At 41.1% G+C, this 17,451-nt stretch overlaps 1 protein-coding gene across 1 annotated transcript; it reads left to right on the plus strand.

Annotated features, from left to right (window-relative positions):
* Positions 1-5,624: 5,624 nt before the first annotated feature.
* On the plus strand, positions 5,625-12,867 carry LOC149274485 (plexin domain-containing protein 1-like). Its single transcript, XM_089505430.1, has 14 exons — positions 5,625-5,649; positions 5,954-6,114; positions 7,018-7,161; positions 7,746-7,815; positions 7,905-8,027; positions 8,151-8,269; positions 9,102-9,201; positions 9,714-9,809; positions 10,783-10,864; positions 11,258-11,318; positions 11,469-11,601; positions 11,824-11,856; positions 11,932-12,092; positions 12,751-12,867. The coding sequence occupies exons 1-14, from the start codon at positions 5,625-5,627 to the stop codon at positions 12,865-12,867; spliced, it is 1,425 nt and encodes a 474-aa protein (XP_089361556.1).
* The last annotated feature ends 4,584 nt before the right edge of the window (positions 12,868-17,451 follow it).

The raw sequence follows: 17,451 nt of genomic DNA on the forward strand, positions 1-17,451 counted from the left end.
TACATGCCAAGTAATACCTTGGCAAAGCAATGCCCTAAGCAGGAACAAGAATCTGGTGAAAGATTTGACTTAAAAAAAAATCGGTATACAGTTTCAGTTATGTTAAAAATTGCTAAATTGAGCCAAAAATATCTATATCATTTGATTGTAGATATTATAGACTCCCTTTTTCTGTATATAGATAAAATGTGTTTTCTAAATATTTTGTACTCCTTGGTGCAGTACCCAGCTTCCGCCACTAGATGGTGCTATCACCTCCCCTCCCTCTACCTTCCTCGGCATTCAGGCTACAGTTGCTTTTGAGAAATTGCACTAAGCTGCCTCCATCTCACTCAGATGCACAGGGAGGAGAGAGCACAAAACCCCTCTCCCCTCCACAGCACTGTCCCAGCCCCCCTGCGGGAGGATGTTGAGGAGGGCGATCTGTTTTTAGGGGAGTAGAGGTGTTGTGAGGTGGCAGTAATGAGTATTCTCCCTCTAGCCATCTCTGTTAAGATGCTCTGGGTCTGTGTACTTCTTTGCTCTCTGTTAAGACCCTTACAAGGAACAGTGGAGAGCTGGGACCACTCACCTGTAACTGGTAAGTATCAACCTCTCCTCACCCCTTTACTAACTTTATACCTTACCCAGTCTCTTCGGGTGGCTTGCGACACATCAACTGTTTGTGTGTGGGTGTAAGTCTAATCTATTTATCTATCTATCTATCTATATATCTATCTATCTATCTATCTATCTATCCATCCATCTATATATCCATCTTTCTATCTATCTTTGCCTGTAAATGAGCTTGTGTATATAATTAATGTATAGCTATATCTATCTATCTATATATATATACGCATACACACATTGCATATTCCACTCCTCCCTCACCCTGTTGTTCTCTACTGGTGCGAAGAGATAACCCCTTAGCTGTGTAAAACTTCTCGGTAACCATAAGAAAGGGGGGCACTTTTATGATGAATGTTGTGACCAAAACACGGCATTAGTTGTTTTGTTGGTAATAGTCAGGATCCGGATGCCCTGATGTGTTGGCAGGTATACCATGCACTGGGTATTGGTTATGTGGCTCCTTTTTTCTCTCGCCGAGATGCTCTATCATTAGCTCCGGCTTGAGGGACCACTTACTGTACATTTGCTTGGAAAATCGGCTTATACCTACTTTCTTATGGTACTTATGTCTCTCTTTGCTCCCTTTCTCTTTCCAGTATTAAGCTTTCTTAAGTACGCTTCCCCTGCCCCGCAGGCGCTGTATTGCTTGCCAGCTCAACTTACATAGATGATAGTTAAGCTCCAATTGAAATCAATAGGAGTACAACTCACATACCTAAAAACCGAGCAGCACCAAATTGCCTGCTAAACGATCACTGCCTGCATTGACTGTTAACCCTGCAAGTCTGCCATCCTGTATTACAACGTTCGTGTGTAAGAGTTGTTCTGGCTTGTGCTACAGCGCATGCACATGGAACAGTTATCATTAGGACTGCAGGAAGCAATAGGATCTTCTGAGACCCCCTTAAAAAAGCTGGAGTTGGCTGGTGGCGTGATATTGTTATGGATCCCTCTTTGCACTTCCATGGTAAAAAAAACACGTTGACACTTTGCTGTCATGTGTCAGTTCATATGATGGCGGTTATCTACTGTACCTGTAAAAGGCACAAACTAATGGCTTAAGTAAAAAAAAACATTACCTAGATGATGCACGGAAAAACAAATATATATAGACATTGACGGTTGTACAGCATAACACCTATCACTATATACTGAGGCACACATTGACGGTGGTACAGCGTAATCCCTATCACTATATACTAAGCCAAACATTGATGTGGTGTAGGCCTACCACTTCATTGTCTGGCTTAGGGATGCACCGAAACGAATTCTGGACTGAAACTGAAAATGCAGCATTTACCTGGCCGAAACCGAATATGACCCCCCCCACACACCTAAAAAAATTCTAACACTTCTATTTAAAGTAAGTAACACACCAAAATAGGACAAAACAATTAAATAACAATATTAATATATAACAGCAATCACATTCCTATCATGCCCAGGCATACCCAGATTCCAGGATGTACTCGCAGACTTGGCATGCTAGAAGTATGATTGCCCTATCTACCCCTTCTCACTCCCTTCTCCCTATCTACCCCCTATCCCCGTCTCACTCCCTTCTCCCTATCTACCCCCTCCTAACTATCTACCCTCTCCCTCTTTGAAGTTCACTTACCTTTCAGGAGTCCTGCGGTGGGGGTGCAAGAAGAGTCTCCCAGCTCTGCCACTGTATGGAACAGTATAGAGTGATGGGAGTTATGATGTACTTTAGAGCATAATTATATAATGAAAAATACATTGGAAAAGGTACAGCATAACACCCATCACTCTCACACACTTACCAATCCACACATACACCAGTCCACACATACACCAATCCACACATATATTCTAATCCACACACATACCAATCCACACACACACACACCAATCCACACACACACACACACCAATCCACACACACACACACACACACACCAATCCACACATATATTCTAATCCACACATACCAATCCACACATATACCAATCCACTGTCACTCTCAATGAATGCTTTCCTACCTTTCCTCCTTACAGCTCCTTTTTCCTCCTCTTCTTCAGTTCTTCTTCCGGGTCAGAGGGCACGGACGGCGGTGGGCGCGGCTTCAGTGTTGTGCGCCGGGATCTGACAACAAACCCCGGCGCACAGCAGCTCCGGCTCCCTTGAGTGATTTTAAGCCGGGTTCAAGGGAGATCTGTTAAAAACCTCAGATACCGCTCCCTTGCGAGCCTGCTCCTTCAGCGGCGGACATTACTGTCCGTCTCTGGAGGGGTGCCGGCAAGTTGGCACCCCCCTGATGAGCGGCACCCGGTGCGGACCGCCCCCCGCTAGGTACGCTACTGGCATCATCTAAAGGTGATTGGGTTGTTCACCAGCACACACGTTAGTTTTAGCCAAAAAGTTTGTTGTAAGAGCAAAAACTATGGCTTTTTTTTAATTTTTTTTTTTAGAAATGTGATCACCACAAAGCTTTTTTTTTTTGTTTACTCAGTGACAGGTCTGCTTAGATTTTGTTTAAAACTTTAGATATTTCCTGACCGACATGAGGGCTCAATAAAGTCCAAACAATAGTTCCTTTGTTGGAAACTCTTCCTTCCTCTCCTTGCTATGCCTTTTTTCCTCCTCGCCACTGTATCATCTAAAATTCTATTACTCATTCCTTCTTTCTCTTGGTGACTGCACCTTCCACGCTTTTCTGTGCCAGCCTTCACTTTTCTGGTTTTAGGTACATTTTGTTCCTCTTTAGGCAAGAAGATTAGACCGCACAATAGGTACACAAGTTCACAGTAACTATTTAATAAATACATTTAATTACCTAACTAAACCATTGCGTAAAATAAAGGAGCTGGCGATGGTGGAAAATGGTCAGGTTATGTAGAAGAAAGGTTCCTGAGATATAAGGGGAAGGAGATGAGATAGGGCAGTGTGAGCAAATGTCAATGATCTTGCCCCTTTGTTAGAAGGAGCATGACAGGCAGTAGAAAGAAATTTGGCATAAATTAGATCAAGCCGTGTCTTTTATGGCATTTGTTAAATTTAGGAGTATACGGCCTGACCTGGCAGAAAAGAGGAGAAGACACAAGCAAAGTGCGGGCAGGCAGAGGAGGTATATGGTACCTGTACATTACTTTATTGCAATGCTATACTGTGCATAACATCAGTGACTATATAATACATTAATTATCTGTGCACGAAATCTCCTATTGTGAGGAGCAGAAACAGACATAAAAAAGGTCCTCTACTTTAGAACATTTGCTTGAGGTTTGATCTCTCTCTTTAAATGCAGGGGGAGGGAAATAAATCATCCTCTCTATTACCTGCTTTAGTGTCTTCCCAGCCTCCTGCTCCGTACCCCTGCCTTACCCAGTGGTTCTATACGAGTATCTTCAGTCTACAACCTTCCGCCTTGTGATCAGTTATATTCTAAATCCTTCCAAATGTCTCATTTAAGCGCTGCGTAAACTGTTGGCGCTATATAAATAAAAGATAATAATAAAATAATAATAAGGGTATGTCACAACCAGGATGTACATTGCATTCAGTGAAATGCCTTGGGAGTGTTGAAGTTTAAACGTCCTGTAAAGTAGAACCTTGTGAACGTCATCAATTAAAAATGTTAAGCTTACTATGTGGCAAATTCATTATAAACTGAAGCTCTGTCTGAGACAGAAAGAGTAAATGTGGAGGTACCTAAGCCGATTTAATCAAAACACTTCGGAGTCAGCCATCCTGGGACTAAAGAAAGAACTAATTCCACTCACTCGGTGTAATATTTATAGCAACAACAATTAGCGATGGATGATTGATGGAATCTTCACACCTAATTACTCAGCGGCTCCGAGGAGAACGCAAGCTAATGGAAGGCAGCCTTTTTTTTTATAAATCAAGTATCTTTAGTTCAGTGTCAGGCCTGTGTGAGGTGTCTGGCGCTTATTTTAGCAATTCTAACAATGTAAAGCAGAATATTCTAAAATAAACATGAATAATATGGGCAACCAAGACAAGTCGGCCACCCTCCATCTTGATGCATAGAAGAGAGGACCATAGAGATAATATGTATACTTGGGTATCAATCTCCCCAGAAATCTGCTCAAATTGTATGATCTAAATGTTATTAACATAATCACAACGGTGGTTGGAAAAATACAAACCTGGTCCACGGTTAATGAAACTTTTATGGAGAGGCACTAAAATTATTTCCATTCCCAAAGTTCTATACCAGTTCCAAATTCTACGGATACTGCTGAAGCCCAGCGATAACAAATACATTCATACTCAACGAAATCATTTTATTTGGCAGGAGAAAGCTTAATTCCACAACAATCCAAGCCCACACACGGACCTAGTGGTCCTACTGAACACACTATGTAGTTATCTGAGAAATCTCACTATACCCTCCAGCTCCAGTTATATCACCCTAGTATTGACTCGACTATTGGGACAGGACTGGAATAATGAACACGCTATCACACAATACGGAAATAGCATGTTGGCAGACTTTTATGTGTCTTCAAATACCTTCCTCTATTGATCAAGAAACTAGATGGTTTATAAAACTTGAGAAAAAAGCACATTGTGAAGATGCTTGTGGGTGCCATGAGTGTCAGGACACAGAGCCTGATTGAACTCGTTGTTTTGGGCATTCTCACATATTGAACAATTTTGGCACTCAGTGGATGATTTTGCCGTAAAATTTGCCACTTTCCACTAAGGCCAGAAACCACACTGCTTGGGCTTCTGTTCTTCTCCGTTAGCTCCTTAAAACATAAAACAAACATTATTGCCGCTTCAACCGGGAAGGTCATTTTAAGATACTGGATTTACAGCATGCCTCCTACCATATGGGATTTTTAACATAATATCAACCATATGGACTGGGTCTCGGCTACACATATAAAGACCAAGTGTGGAAGCCATATATTAGTACACTATATAATTCCCTAAAACCTCAAATTCAGAATACCTCCCACCATACCACCTTTCTGAAACAATGCAAACTCTTGGGGATAACTGACCAATATTAGCAGAACATGCAGATATATGGGACGCAGAGAGGTGAGGGGGGGGGGGGTGATGTGGCCAGCAGGGGAAACAAAGTTGTTAACTTCACCACATTTTTTATACCCGTGAATTGATAGCTGCATTAAGGGACTAGAAGCCCCAGTCTGCCAATGATCACCCCTGCATACTTAGCACATCACTTTATATCAAGATAACATTTTTCATGTTAAACATAAATAATCGCATTGAATAATCTCCTTTTATATGACATCAGCACCAAATACATTGCTCGGAATAGGGGGGTTCCACCCCAAATGTTTCAATCGTTTTAAGTTTGGTATACATTAACCCTTTACAGGTTATGACTCCATGAAGACGAAACGATGGGACATCCAGTTTGTGAGGCTGCAACGCGACGTTAGCCAAGGCTTAAATGGGACCGGAACGCACATCAGCCAGGATATGGGAGGTGACAGTCTGTCTATTGACACTTTGCCGGATAACCAGTCACAGGTCATAGTAAGTATCGTGAGTGGTGGGAGATGTCCTTGACGGCTTGATGCCTGAAGTGGAAATTTTAAGTTTTTACTTAATTCTGTGGGATCAAAGCTTATTCTGCATTAAAGATATTGTGACGGGGCCCTCCATCACTGGGACCACCTCCTAATGATTGAGTTTAGGTGTTTCAGCCACAACGCTTTCTAACAAGATCTGCAAATATACGCAAAAGATACTAGAAGGGCAGCACAACCCTTTTGCCCTAAAACTAAATCTGTCACAGATAAAACTAAATCTGCCTCGACATCAAGGCATTACAGCGAATGTAGGTCGCTTTCTGCACCCGTTTAAAGCCATGGTGGTGCTGGCACGCCAATTGTGACTAGCTGGATGTTAGTGCATGACGTGCTCAGACCGTCAATTGTCATTAAGGGGTTACTGATTCAGGAAGCTTTGCTAAGCAAAAAAGTAATGAATGTTATGAATGTCCTGTTTATATTTTGTTAGCTTGCGTACATGTATTATACATGTATTTATCATAAACGCTAACAAGTGTGAATAACTAATAATCATGATTCTAATGAAGTTAAGTCAAAGGGTAGCACAGCGTGTGCATCTAGTACTAGGGTTCTATCTTGGTCTGTGTAAACCAGACCAATACAATGTATATTGTTGCCTGGTAGCTTGTTGGATGTATTCACTCACACAGGGGAATCGATTAACTGCAAGATGGATCTCATTAACAGATCCATAAATGGCTTATGGTAGAGGTTGCTTCATAATAAGTTAACCCTTTAAATGTGCTGCATACCTCTATGGTATTAATGTGGTTGCAAAACACTTGACCTTGCATGAACTGATTACTAGTGTTTTAATATTTTGTGATCATACAGTAAAAGTTACTGATAGCCGATTTCTTCACAGGAGGACAGTTACATTTACTATACGTCAAGAGTGTTTGGTCCATCAGAACTGCAAAGTCAGGAGCTGTGGGTGGATTTAATGCAGCAAAAAGGCAGCAGAGCCAGAGTTCACAGCATCCTCTCCAACACGCACAGGCAAGCCTCGGTGAGACATCTTCTGGACTGTAACTTAAACACTTCCCAGACTGATACTAATAATCAGGAGACACTTAAACTTCTATTAATCAACTAGAAACTGTTTAATGCAAAAGACAGCGAGGACGTAGTCCAACCACTCAGTTAACAAGTTCATATGATTGCAGGCACCAGATCTTAAATGATTCCCTACACATTTCATCTATGAGCCATGTCTGCGCATCGTAATGTCTATATATGACCTTTTCTCTGCTTTTTCTACTAATTTACATTTTCAGTACAATATGCTTGCCGCTCTGTAACATTTTCTAGTTTCCTAGCATTTGACTTTCTGCCTGACATTAGTTTGTTTATATGTAACAATATGTTGTCTCCCTTATCAACTCCCTTAACGGACCCTAATTTTTTTTCCTACCATACATTGACGTTCCCCTTTCTGTTACTTACACGGCTTTTTCTCTCCTCACCTCTTCTTCTCTTGGCACTGTACATTTCCATTTTTTCTTTATCCCCTTAAATGTCAATCTTACTTGTCTGCTATCTTCCTTGCTCTCCTTTCTACTTGTTTACCCATCTATTCTTCTTCACTTACAGAGGGTTATTCTGTCCTTTGACTTCCCATTCTATGGACATTCATTACGTCACATCACGATCGCCACTGGAGGTGAGTGATAACCCCTGAAATTCTTTAAAGGTATTATATGTGTCTGTCAGACACAGAGATTAGAGATGTCATGTCACTGTCCCCCACAGGTTTCATCTTCATGGGAGATGTCCTCCATCGCATGCTAACAGCTACACAGTACGTGGCACCACTGATGGCTAATTTCAACCCCAGTTACACCACAAACGCAACAATAAGCTACAGAGACAATGGTATATGCCCCTTAGTTTTGGTCAAACTAAGTTATCTGTCAAAGTTAAGAATTACTTTAATACTGTGTACATATTGTGTGCATAAAGCCACGCATACTGGCCTCACTCCTGTTTGTCCATTAGGCACTTCTTTTGTGGTACAGTGGGACAACGTCCCTCTGCATGAAAAAGAGGACGCCGGAGGCTTCACTTTTCAGGCTGCACTACACAAAGATGGACGTATTGTGTTTGGTTACAAAGAGGTGAGTAGCCTTTACACTAATCCTCAATACTTCAACCTTTGCCTGAAAATGACTAACGGCCTATCTAACCATCCCACACACATCCCATTCCATTCGCCACAATAATGGGCAGCCAACCTTTAAGTCAGCGTTTCATTAAAGTGAATTCCTGCGCTTCCTCCCTGGCGCCATGAACTATGAGAGGTGTTCAGACAGCTGTACGTTACTCCCCTGGCCCCCTCTCTCTGGCGGTGTCCTATGCCCAGAGCTCCCTCGTACCAGGAGTTTCTAACCTCCTGAAATTAGGAGCCTGTCATTCAGGTCTCATGAAGATTTATAACTCTGGCATATTGTAAGCTTTTAGGGAAAAGATAAAAGAAATTTAATGTGAAAGCAGACTGATACCCACCATACCATAAAAATGAACATGAATTATGAAGTACAGCCCAGATTCAGAGAATTATAAATGATTGCAATATTACGGAAAACGCAACACCCGTATCCTTACATCACACGCAAGTAAGGGTCTGAAATGCAATTATTTTATTTACTGATATCGTCATCAACATCATAATCTGCATTAGCATTATAGTAACAAAACACAGCCATAGTATTCATTTTGGTCTTCATTATGGTCTTCTGCCAGGCAGCGGGTTGCATTCAGCATAGCAAAGGAACAATAGCTCATGTTTTTATATGAACTATATTAGTCACTATAACCTAATATTATTTGAATGACTAATTATTTAATCAAATAATCTGCAATCATACACGCTCTATAACCGTGTCTATAGTATTCCTCAAAGAAGCTGTGTTTATGTTAGACAAAATGAAAACTTGTCTTCTAAAACAGATACCTCTGCCAGTTCAGGACATCAGCCCTGCTCAGCACCCTGTGAAAGCAGGCCTTTCAGATGCCTTTCTGGTTCTCAATCCGTCCTTGGATGTGCCAGGTGATGATCAGGATCTCATGCATGTGAAGGGGTGCACTATGATGTAACACATCCATGAGGTGGCATTTAGATAAGGGTAACGGAATAATACTACATATCTACAAGTGCATTCCGGAGAACCATATGGAGTCTTTAAATTATTGTACACATGCATTTAAAAGGTCAGCATCTAATTAGCACACATTCTGTAGGAATAACGTTTTTTCCAATTGGAGTTTCCAATATTAATATAATAGATGTGCAAAGGACAGGAGCCAAATTTCTTTTCTGCTGGTGCGTAACTTTTTTTGCAGCGTTTGATAAAGGTTTCATTGAACACATCTCATTTTAGTTCCTAAGAAGATGTAATTTATACATACACGATTGTCCAGGCTTAACTGACCATGTATAGAAAAAAGGTAATTAGAATACAAAATGGGAAACCTAGGGAGTATTCATTTCTGATTAGTACAAACATAATTGATCGATTTAGTATTGATATATACATTTACAAGATCCTTAATGTCTTGCAGAATCTCGAAGACGCACCATCTATGAGTATCACAGGGTGCAGTTTGATCTCTCAAAAATCCGGAGCCAGACAGTTGTGGAATTTACCCCCTTGCCAAGTAATATAAAATCTTACATGATCTGTCCCCCCCCCACAGTCTTATGCTTTATGTCCTGTTAAATTATATTAACGAACTGTTCCAATATTTAAAGTCAGGACTTAGTCTACCTCATGCATTGTCTAACCGTTTAGTGTCTAGTAGACATATTTTCAATGGATTATCTGAGTAGAAGGAGCACCCCTACTCTTTTTACTTCATTACTTCATGCTTTGCGTGTCCTTCTAAGAATTATGTGTGGTTCTTATATTTATTTGATTATACCAGTCATTTATTTAGGAGCCCTTTGTAGGTTGTTTCTATTCACTTATTTGTCTGCCTAAGTACTATATATAAAATGACCAAGCCATTGTAATGTGTCACCAACATTGAAGACTATTTAATATAAATGTGTCTGTAAAACCTTTTGCAGGAATTGTAAACATAAGGGACACAGTATCATGCATATAATAACTGTGTGGTCCCTTTACATTTTCACGGTGTTCCCCTTGCAAAAGCATTTGGAAATTTCTGTGATTCAAACCATCGCTTGTAGGCCACTGATTGGCTGCTTCAATGTAATATTTTAATTGTTTTCGTTTTCGTATAAGTACTCAAACAGTACATTCATTTGCATTCTTCTATACCGGGGTGTCCCTTTAAAATACTAGCGTGTTTGTTTTTAAAACACAAGTCATGTATCAGGGGATAGTTACTTAGTGTCACCTTGTATTTTTGCTGCTAGTATCTTTTCCTGTACAGAAGGTATATAGAGGTATGCCACAAGTATGAAGTACTGTATTTTAAGTCAGCACTCCTCTGTGGCTAGTGGTATTAATCCTATTAATGGGCATTGCATGCCACTCCAAAAAGTTCTTTAGCCCTATACTTTATTTCACATGCAGATTTGCTGACACACTAGGTACTAAAGTGAATGAATGAGTGGTTGCATATGAACAATGATCGAGACTAACAGGTGTGTCCTCCCCTACAGCCTGTCTGCAGCTGTCTAGTTGTGACCAGTGCATGGCCTCTGTCCTGACGTTCAACTGCAGCTGGTGTCACGTCCTACAAAGGTTAGCAACGTGTCCTCTGGCTGAAAAGGATTCAACATCTGAAAACATTGCATTGAACTAATGCATTTGTTGCAACCAGGGGTGTAATTTGGGTAGGCGCTGCCCTAGGCCCCTTTACCACTTACTTCAGGGCCTCCATGTTGAGTATCCGGATCTGACTGTGATCTCCCCAACTGGCTCATTACATAGCTGGTACTAGGCTGTTCGGCAGTGCTGGGATACTGTAACTGATTAGAGTATACGGTTCTTTGTGAATTCGCCTTGACCTCCTGCAGACACGCTGCTTCCACTGATGGACCTTTAAACACGGAAAGACGTTTTACTGTTTTGTGGAATATATAATACATATGATAACAAAGTGCTACATAAGAGTGTATTTGCCTTTGCTGGCAGATGTTCCAGTGGCTTTGATCGCTACCGGCAGGACTGGCTGACATACGGCTGTGCAGAAGAGGTGAGATCTGGTCAGGGTGTACCATAAGCAGATAGTGTGTGTGAGCAGAGCTGCTATGATTCTGCTCAACAATCTCGCCTTCTCCGTTTCCGCACTTGAGGTAAAACATGTTGTTATTTGTTTCTCTCTCTACTTACCACCCAAACCAAGTCCCAAAGCCCATCCTGTGAAGAGTTTGTGGATTCTTATTCTCCATCTGATCCCTCCTTCACACCAACATCAACAGAACAGGAACCATGGACAGTAACCACCTCTGTGCTGTCAGAAGGCCTCACTACAGAAGGTAGGTTAGTGCAAACGTAGAGAAACCGTGCCACTGATTAAAGCATCAAAATACAACACATTGCTAAATTTAAAAAGACATGGAGTGTCTTTTCTCCCTTTGACTAAGGTGTTCACCACTCATTGACAAAGACGCTACCTGCCACCTAAATTAGACTGATGTTAGACATGATGAGCATTTTTCTTATTATTTTTGTTAATTGTGCACCCTATTCTTTTGCAGATGATACAAAATTGACTCAATATGCAAGAGATGGTGAGTCCATGGGGATTATTCTCGTAAATGGAATGACTCTTGCCAAAAATTCTTACACAATATTGTCTGTTCCAGAGATGCAGGAGGAGCTAACCAGACAAAAAAAGAAGTCACTAGTGCATTTCGGGACAATCGTAGGAATTGTGCTGGCGGTGCTGCTAATCACCATCATAATACTGACAGCAATTTATATAAACCGACGCTCAGGGAAACAGGGAAGATGCTGCTGTGTGCAGGTGAGACATGGTGCTGTATATTTATATGCATGCTGAGTTACATTTAATGATATCACATAGATAGTCAGTGCAGAATGTATAACAAACCAGGTTTGGAATATCAGTGTACAATTTAGGAACCAGACATATGGAAATAGGGGCCAGTTGTCTTTCTCATTCCATATAATACACAGGAAATGCCCTGGGATATGTACTATTCTCACCAGACCAATATCCACTATATTTTGAGTATTTATCACTTGTCTGTCTGAATGGTAGGTTGGCTACCCTTAATATGCTAACCATGGATATTAGGTGGCAGTACTGCTGGGGATACTAGCATAACGCTCATGTGTAATGTACAATGGGTATAAGAATTGAGTTTAAATAATGTTGATCATTCACAAATGTAAGCGATACAAGCAGCATAATCTAGGGCTCACGTGTCTAGGACCTGAAACATCCTGCGGACCAGATGATGATTCCTTAATGCATATAAAATAAGGACTTCTTTGCATTTAGACACTCAACTTGTAGCGCAAAAGGATGTGGGTGGATATGTTTGCATACAAGGTGCAACCAGTCAAAATGGCAAACACCCTTCCTATAGGGGGCATGACATGTTGTATGCTATAGATAACATACAGGATGATACATAAATATCCCCTTTTGATTGCAGTATCGTCCCCATCAGTGGGCCATGAAGTTGAACAATCATGGCAATCCTGGAATGTACAAGGAGGTGGACCCCACACCAGCACTTGAGAAAGATGGCTTCATGGAGACAGAACCATAAAAGAACTTCAGCAACTTGGGTGGTGTGGAGGGGGGGCAGGTTCCCTCTCTAGAAATTTAAATATATCCCCAACAACAGTAACTCAATGGAAAGGTAATATAGGATCAAAACCCTATGACCATTTTCAAAGCATCTTACATTACGAAACTTTTAATTTTAGAAAGGTGCACCAATGCTTCAGGGATCTGTAAAGAACAGACCATGGTACCAGACACTTGCAATACTGTGTACCCCTGTATAGATCAATGCATGTAAGAGAGATCTAATAAAATAAGGCATCTTAAAAAGATGAAACAACTGTACCACATAACCCCAAATCTGCAGTGCATCACTTCAGTATTGGGGGCTATCAGGCAATAGAAGCCCTTCTAATTTTTATTACAGATCTGCATCACAATCATTCCCAATGGCAGAATATTGCACAGCATAAAAAAATGGATCATTCACCATGCCATTAAATTACTTTATGGTGTAACAGTTTTAAACAAATCCAGCAGAACACATAATCTACATGTGATAGACAAGGAGAGCACAGGCCTTGCCAGAGACCTGCGTTGTAAGTCATTCCTGGCGATCTTCTATGTACTAACAGTCCATATGACACTTAAACCCTCTCTACTGAACACTACGCCACACAGCTGCCCGCGGGTCATACTATATTATTAGGCAGTAAATTTGAGAGGATCCTGTGAAAAGAAACTACAGCACAGCAGGCATCCAAATAATAGCTTATATGACATATATTTTAACCGATCTAGAGACTGCCCTATTGAGCCCTGTCTCTTGAAACATCTACGTTGTGTTAAAACACAGCACTTCCCAACTTTTCTGCCTGATGGGAAAATCATTGCCTCTCAGAGTGTTACCTCCATATTTGAGGGTAATAAGCTTGCGTCCTACTCCATCATACACTGGTTCGGATTCACGTCAATGTATTGTATCTGGCAGCATCACATAAATCTCCTCCTCTGCATCCTTCACAGGGTAGAATTATAGAATTGCTATGTTTTCTCTATGTTTTGCATGTTTAGCCATTTCTAAGAACTATTTATCAGTAACTGCATGCATTATATTTTGGTTACACTCTGGAACCAGCTCTTCCCGTGACTGTTTTTATACTATGAGCAGTAAGTATCATAGGAGAGCTGGAAATAGGCACATAAACATTTCAGGGAACAACCGTTATTTGCTTGGCGTTATGCCAGCCGATCTGACAACCTGCACGTTATTATCTATAACTGTCTGTCTATCCGTATGTCTATCCCTCTCTTTTTACCAGAAATGTACTGCTCTAGATATTGCATGTCATATTAATGCATCTGGATTTCCTTAGTTTCTCCGAAAGTGATTCATATAAGGAGTTGCACAAGTAAATGAGGTAGTATAAATGGGTTAAGCCACAATACACCCAAGTTCCTCTCAATAACCCAATGCTTCTGTATCTGTATTTCACTCTTACAAACAACTGTGCCATTTCCAGCTATTTTATTTAGGGGGGGACATAGGGAGCCACATACAGAAATTGGTGGCATTATAAACCACCCTTGGGTCATTAAAGAATGAAGCTGCGAGTGGGAAAAGCACTGGGGTACTACTCTCCGTACTTCTGAAGTCCGTGGCAGAGCTGCATTGTAAACCCCCTTCTCTTCTCTCCCCTTATACTACCTTTTCTCGTTCTCATTAAATATGTCTCCTGCCTTCCACATTTTTGAACTCCCACATTTTTGAGCTTTTAATTTAATATCTAGGGACTGATACCACTATCTGGATGGCTGGACACTAAAGCAGATCTATCACTTTTCCCAATTCATACTTCTCACCATTGTATTCACTAAAAAACCTATATGTAGGGTAAGTAAAAGGGAGAGAACAGATAATGCTGGCTCTGTCACAGGCTGATTGTAAACTTAATTTCCCTGTCCCACGTGGCCCTTCCTGCATAAGTCTACCTCCCGCAGCAAACATTAAAGCAGGTTTCATACAGCTTCTCGCTGACAGCCCAGCCCATGCATGGGACAGGAGGTACTCAGTAGCAGCAAATGGGGCTCTAGGACCCTAGAGAGTGTCTAGAGGTGTCACAGTTGGTTTGCCCTTTCCCTTATCAAATGCTCTCAAAGATGGTCAATGTGGTTGAGGTCCTTTGACTCCAGTAGGAAAGCCGTGCAAACCCGTAGCATACTCAGCTGATGCTTTTCCGCGAATACACAAGTACATTTCTCCTCCTGTTATCCACCACATGCACTACAGGCAAACCAACGGTATATTTTCTCTCGCTTCGATCTGAGGGACACTGTAATGTGTTTAAAAACGAAGGCACTTTAAACGTGTTTTTTACATGACAAATCATTATGAAATGTAGAAAAAAAAGCTACTTCTGTTACCGCCACTTCTAAATAATGCAGCATTTCCCCAAATGTGCATGTGATATGATCACTGGTGAAGTTACTAAGCTTTGGTGTACTAACTCCAAATTAAACCTTTGAGATCCTGTGGGCCAGCAATGGGGCAGAGGTCTTGCTATAGGGTGGCTGATGCTCCAGTTCTGGGCGAGCCCTGAGTCAAGGGGATCAGGAACATGGAATACAAAATTAAACTTTCAACATTCCAAGCACTGCTTTATGCTCAAACCCTTCCCAGAACTATTTGCTTAATCGTGTAACATTTCCTCAGTTATAATTTTTGCCAGGAACACTTGCCATGTGATATAAAGGCGGGCCCTGATAGGTTGTTGCCTTAGGAACTGCAAAAAAAAGTCTATGTGTTTTTATGTGATTAAACCTTATGTTTGATACCTACCAAAAAGAGCAATGAATGTTTTGTCTAACTGGAACTACACCTTTAACTATCACATTATTTGGCTTTTGTGGTGCAAATTCTGTATTCCGGCATGCAGACTGTGAAATATTCACAAAATTCACCAGAAGGAGAGTTCTAAAAGTCTCAAATGGCTTTAAATAGGAATAACATTCCGAGTGTAATACAATGGATATGATTAAATGACTTTTAAAGACTTCAGGCATTTAGGGAAATAACAGACAAGATGCGCCAAGTTATTCTCATTTTGTTTTTCCTCTTAATCGTTTTATAAAATCAGGGTTAATGCGAGAAGGTCCTGCCCCTAACCAGTCACTGCCAGCAGTTCTATCATATCCCCATGCCAAATAATGCTCTCAATAACAAGGAATCCTAATTAATTTTAAAGTGGGTCAGAACAGGCAGTTTTTTTCTTCCTTTGCAACTGGCCTAGATCACAGCCCGACTTTCTCTCCGAGTTATGTTTTGGAAATCTTGACAGTGAAGTGGTGCCGGCTTCGGCTGTGGAAGTGGGTGACGTGCTCGGTGTGGGTGGAGGGAAGGGCAGCTTGTTACATCTCACTGCTTATGTTATTTGAAATCTGGTAACACAGAGCCATCTACAATTTGTGGGAAGTGGGCGCTGATGTTGCCCACTCATTCCGGGTACTCTGGAGCCGCTTTTGAAAACGCAATGTGAGTTTGATTGAAAAAGTGCAGCTTACGGTCCCATCCGTGCTGTGGGTATTTCTTCCATTGCACTGGGGAGGGAGACATCTCTACAAACTATGCAAAACAGAACGGTCACCGCCGACTACGGGGAAATGGCTGAAGTCTCTACTAATGCTTTGAAAATGAAAATTATTATTTGAGATGTGTGTAGAGGCAGCTGGCACAGTCACAACATTTACTGTGTATAAATTACACAAGGGTGCTGACACAATGACTTCTAAATGAGGAAAGTAATTGTGCATTATTCACCCCCCCCCTTTCTATCCTACGCCAGCCAGCACTACAGAGAATGTATTAAAGTGCACTCCAAGCATGACAACATTTTAAAAGCTCTTGTTGCATAGTGCAATTCTATAATCCCATCGCCCTGCTGTCTGTGAATTATTCTCTTGGGGCCCCTTTTCTGACAATATCAATAAAAAATAACTATTATACGCGAATCTTTCTTTATTAATTAATAGCTCTTGGCAAGAACAAGGTCTCTGGAATCGGTGCGGGACAAAATGTTCTTATTTGCATGCCAGTACCCAGAATCCTTTTCTCTTGACACACCTGTGGAAGGGTTTAGTGGAAGCTGCATGTGGCCAGCAGATGTGGCTCACACTTGCAGAGAAGCAACGGAGAACGAGTGTGCAGAAAGTGTACGTTCTGTTCCGTCTTGCTGGGGGGTGAACAACACCGTCACAATGTGTATGAGTTGTCGCACTTTCAAGATTCTAAACAACTCCATTACAAGCCATGCAACGTCTTCAAAGAAACAATAAAAGGCCCACTGTATTTACTTTACCTGTTATTTTATTGCGCATGTTTAATTTGTCTGCTCTACGAATTATACCTGAAACCGGGGAAGTATTAATTCGTCATTACAAAGTGGGGTCTATTCCAAATCAAATCTAATTCCACATTAAATATTAATAAAAATAAAATGTAAGACTGTATGCCGCCTGCTTCCTCTTTTTTTTCAGTGGTTAATATTTTTCAATGACAAGTGTTATTAATGTATGGATGGGATCCTGAAAAAAAACAGGACAGACTGGATGGACCTACTGGTTCTTAGTT

Source organism: Sceloporus occidentalis, unplaced genomic scaffold (assembly GCF_023333645.1).
Source record: "Sceloporus occidentalis isolate IW3139 unplaced genomic scaffold, rSceOcc1.0.p SCAF_328, whole genome shotgun sequence".
Classification (NCBI taxonomy): domain Eukaryota; kingdom Metazoa; phylum Chordata; class Lepidosauria; order Squamata; family Phrynosomatidae; genus Sceloporus; species Sceloporus occidentalis.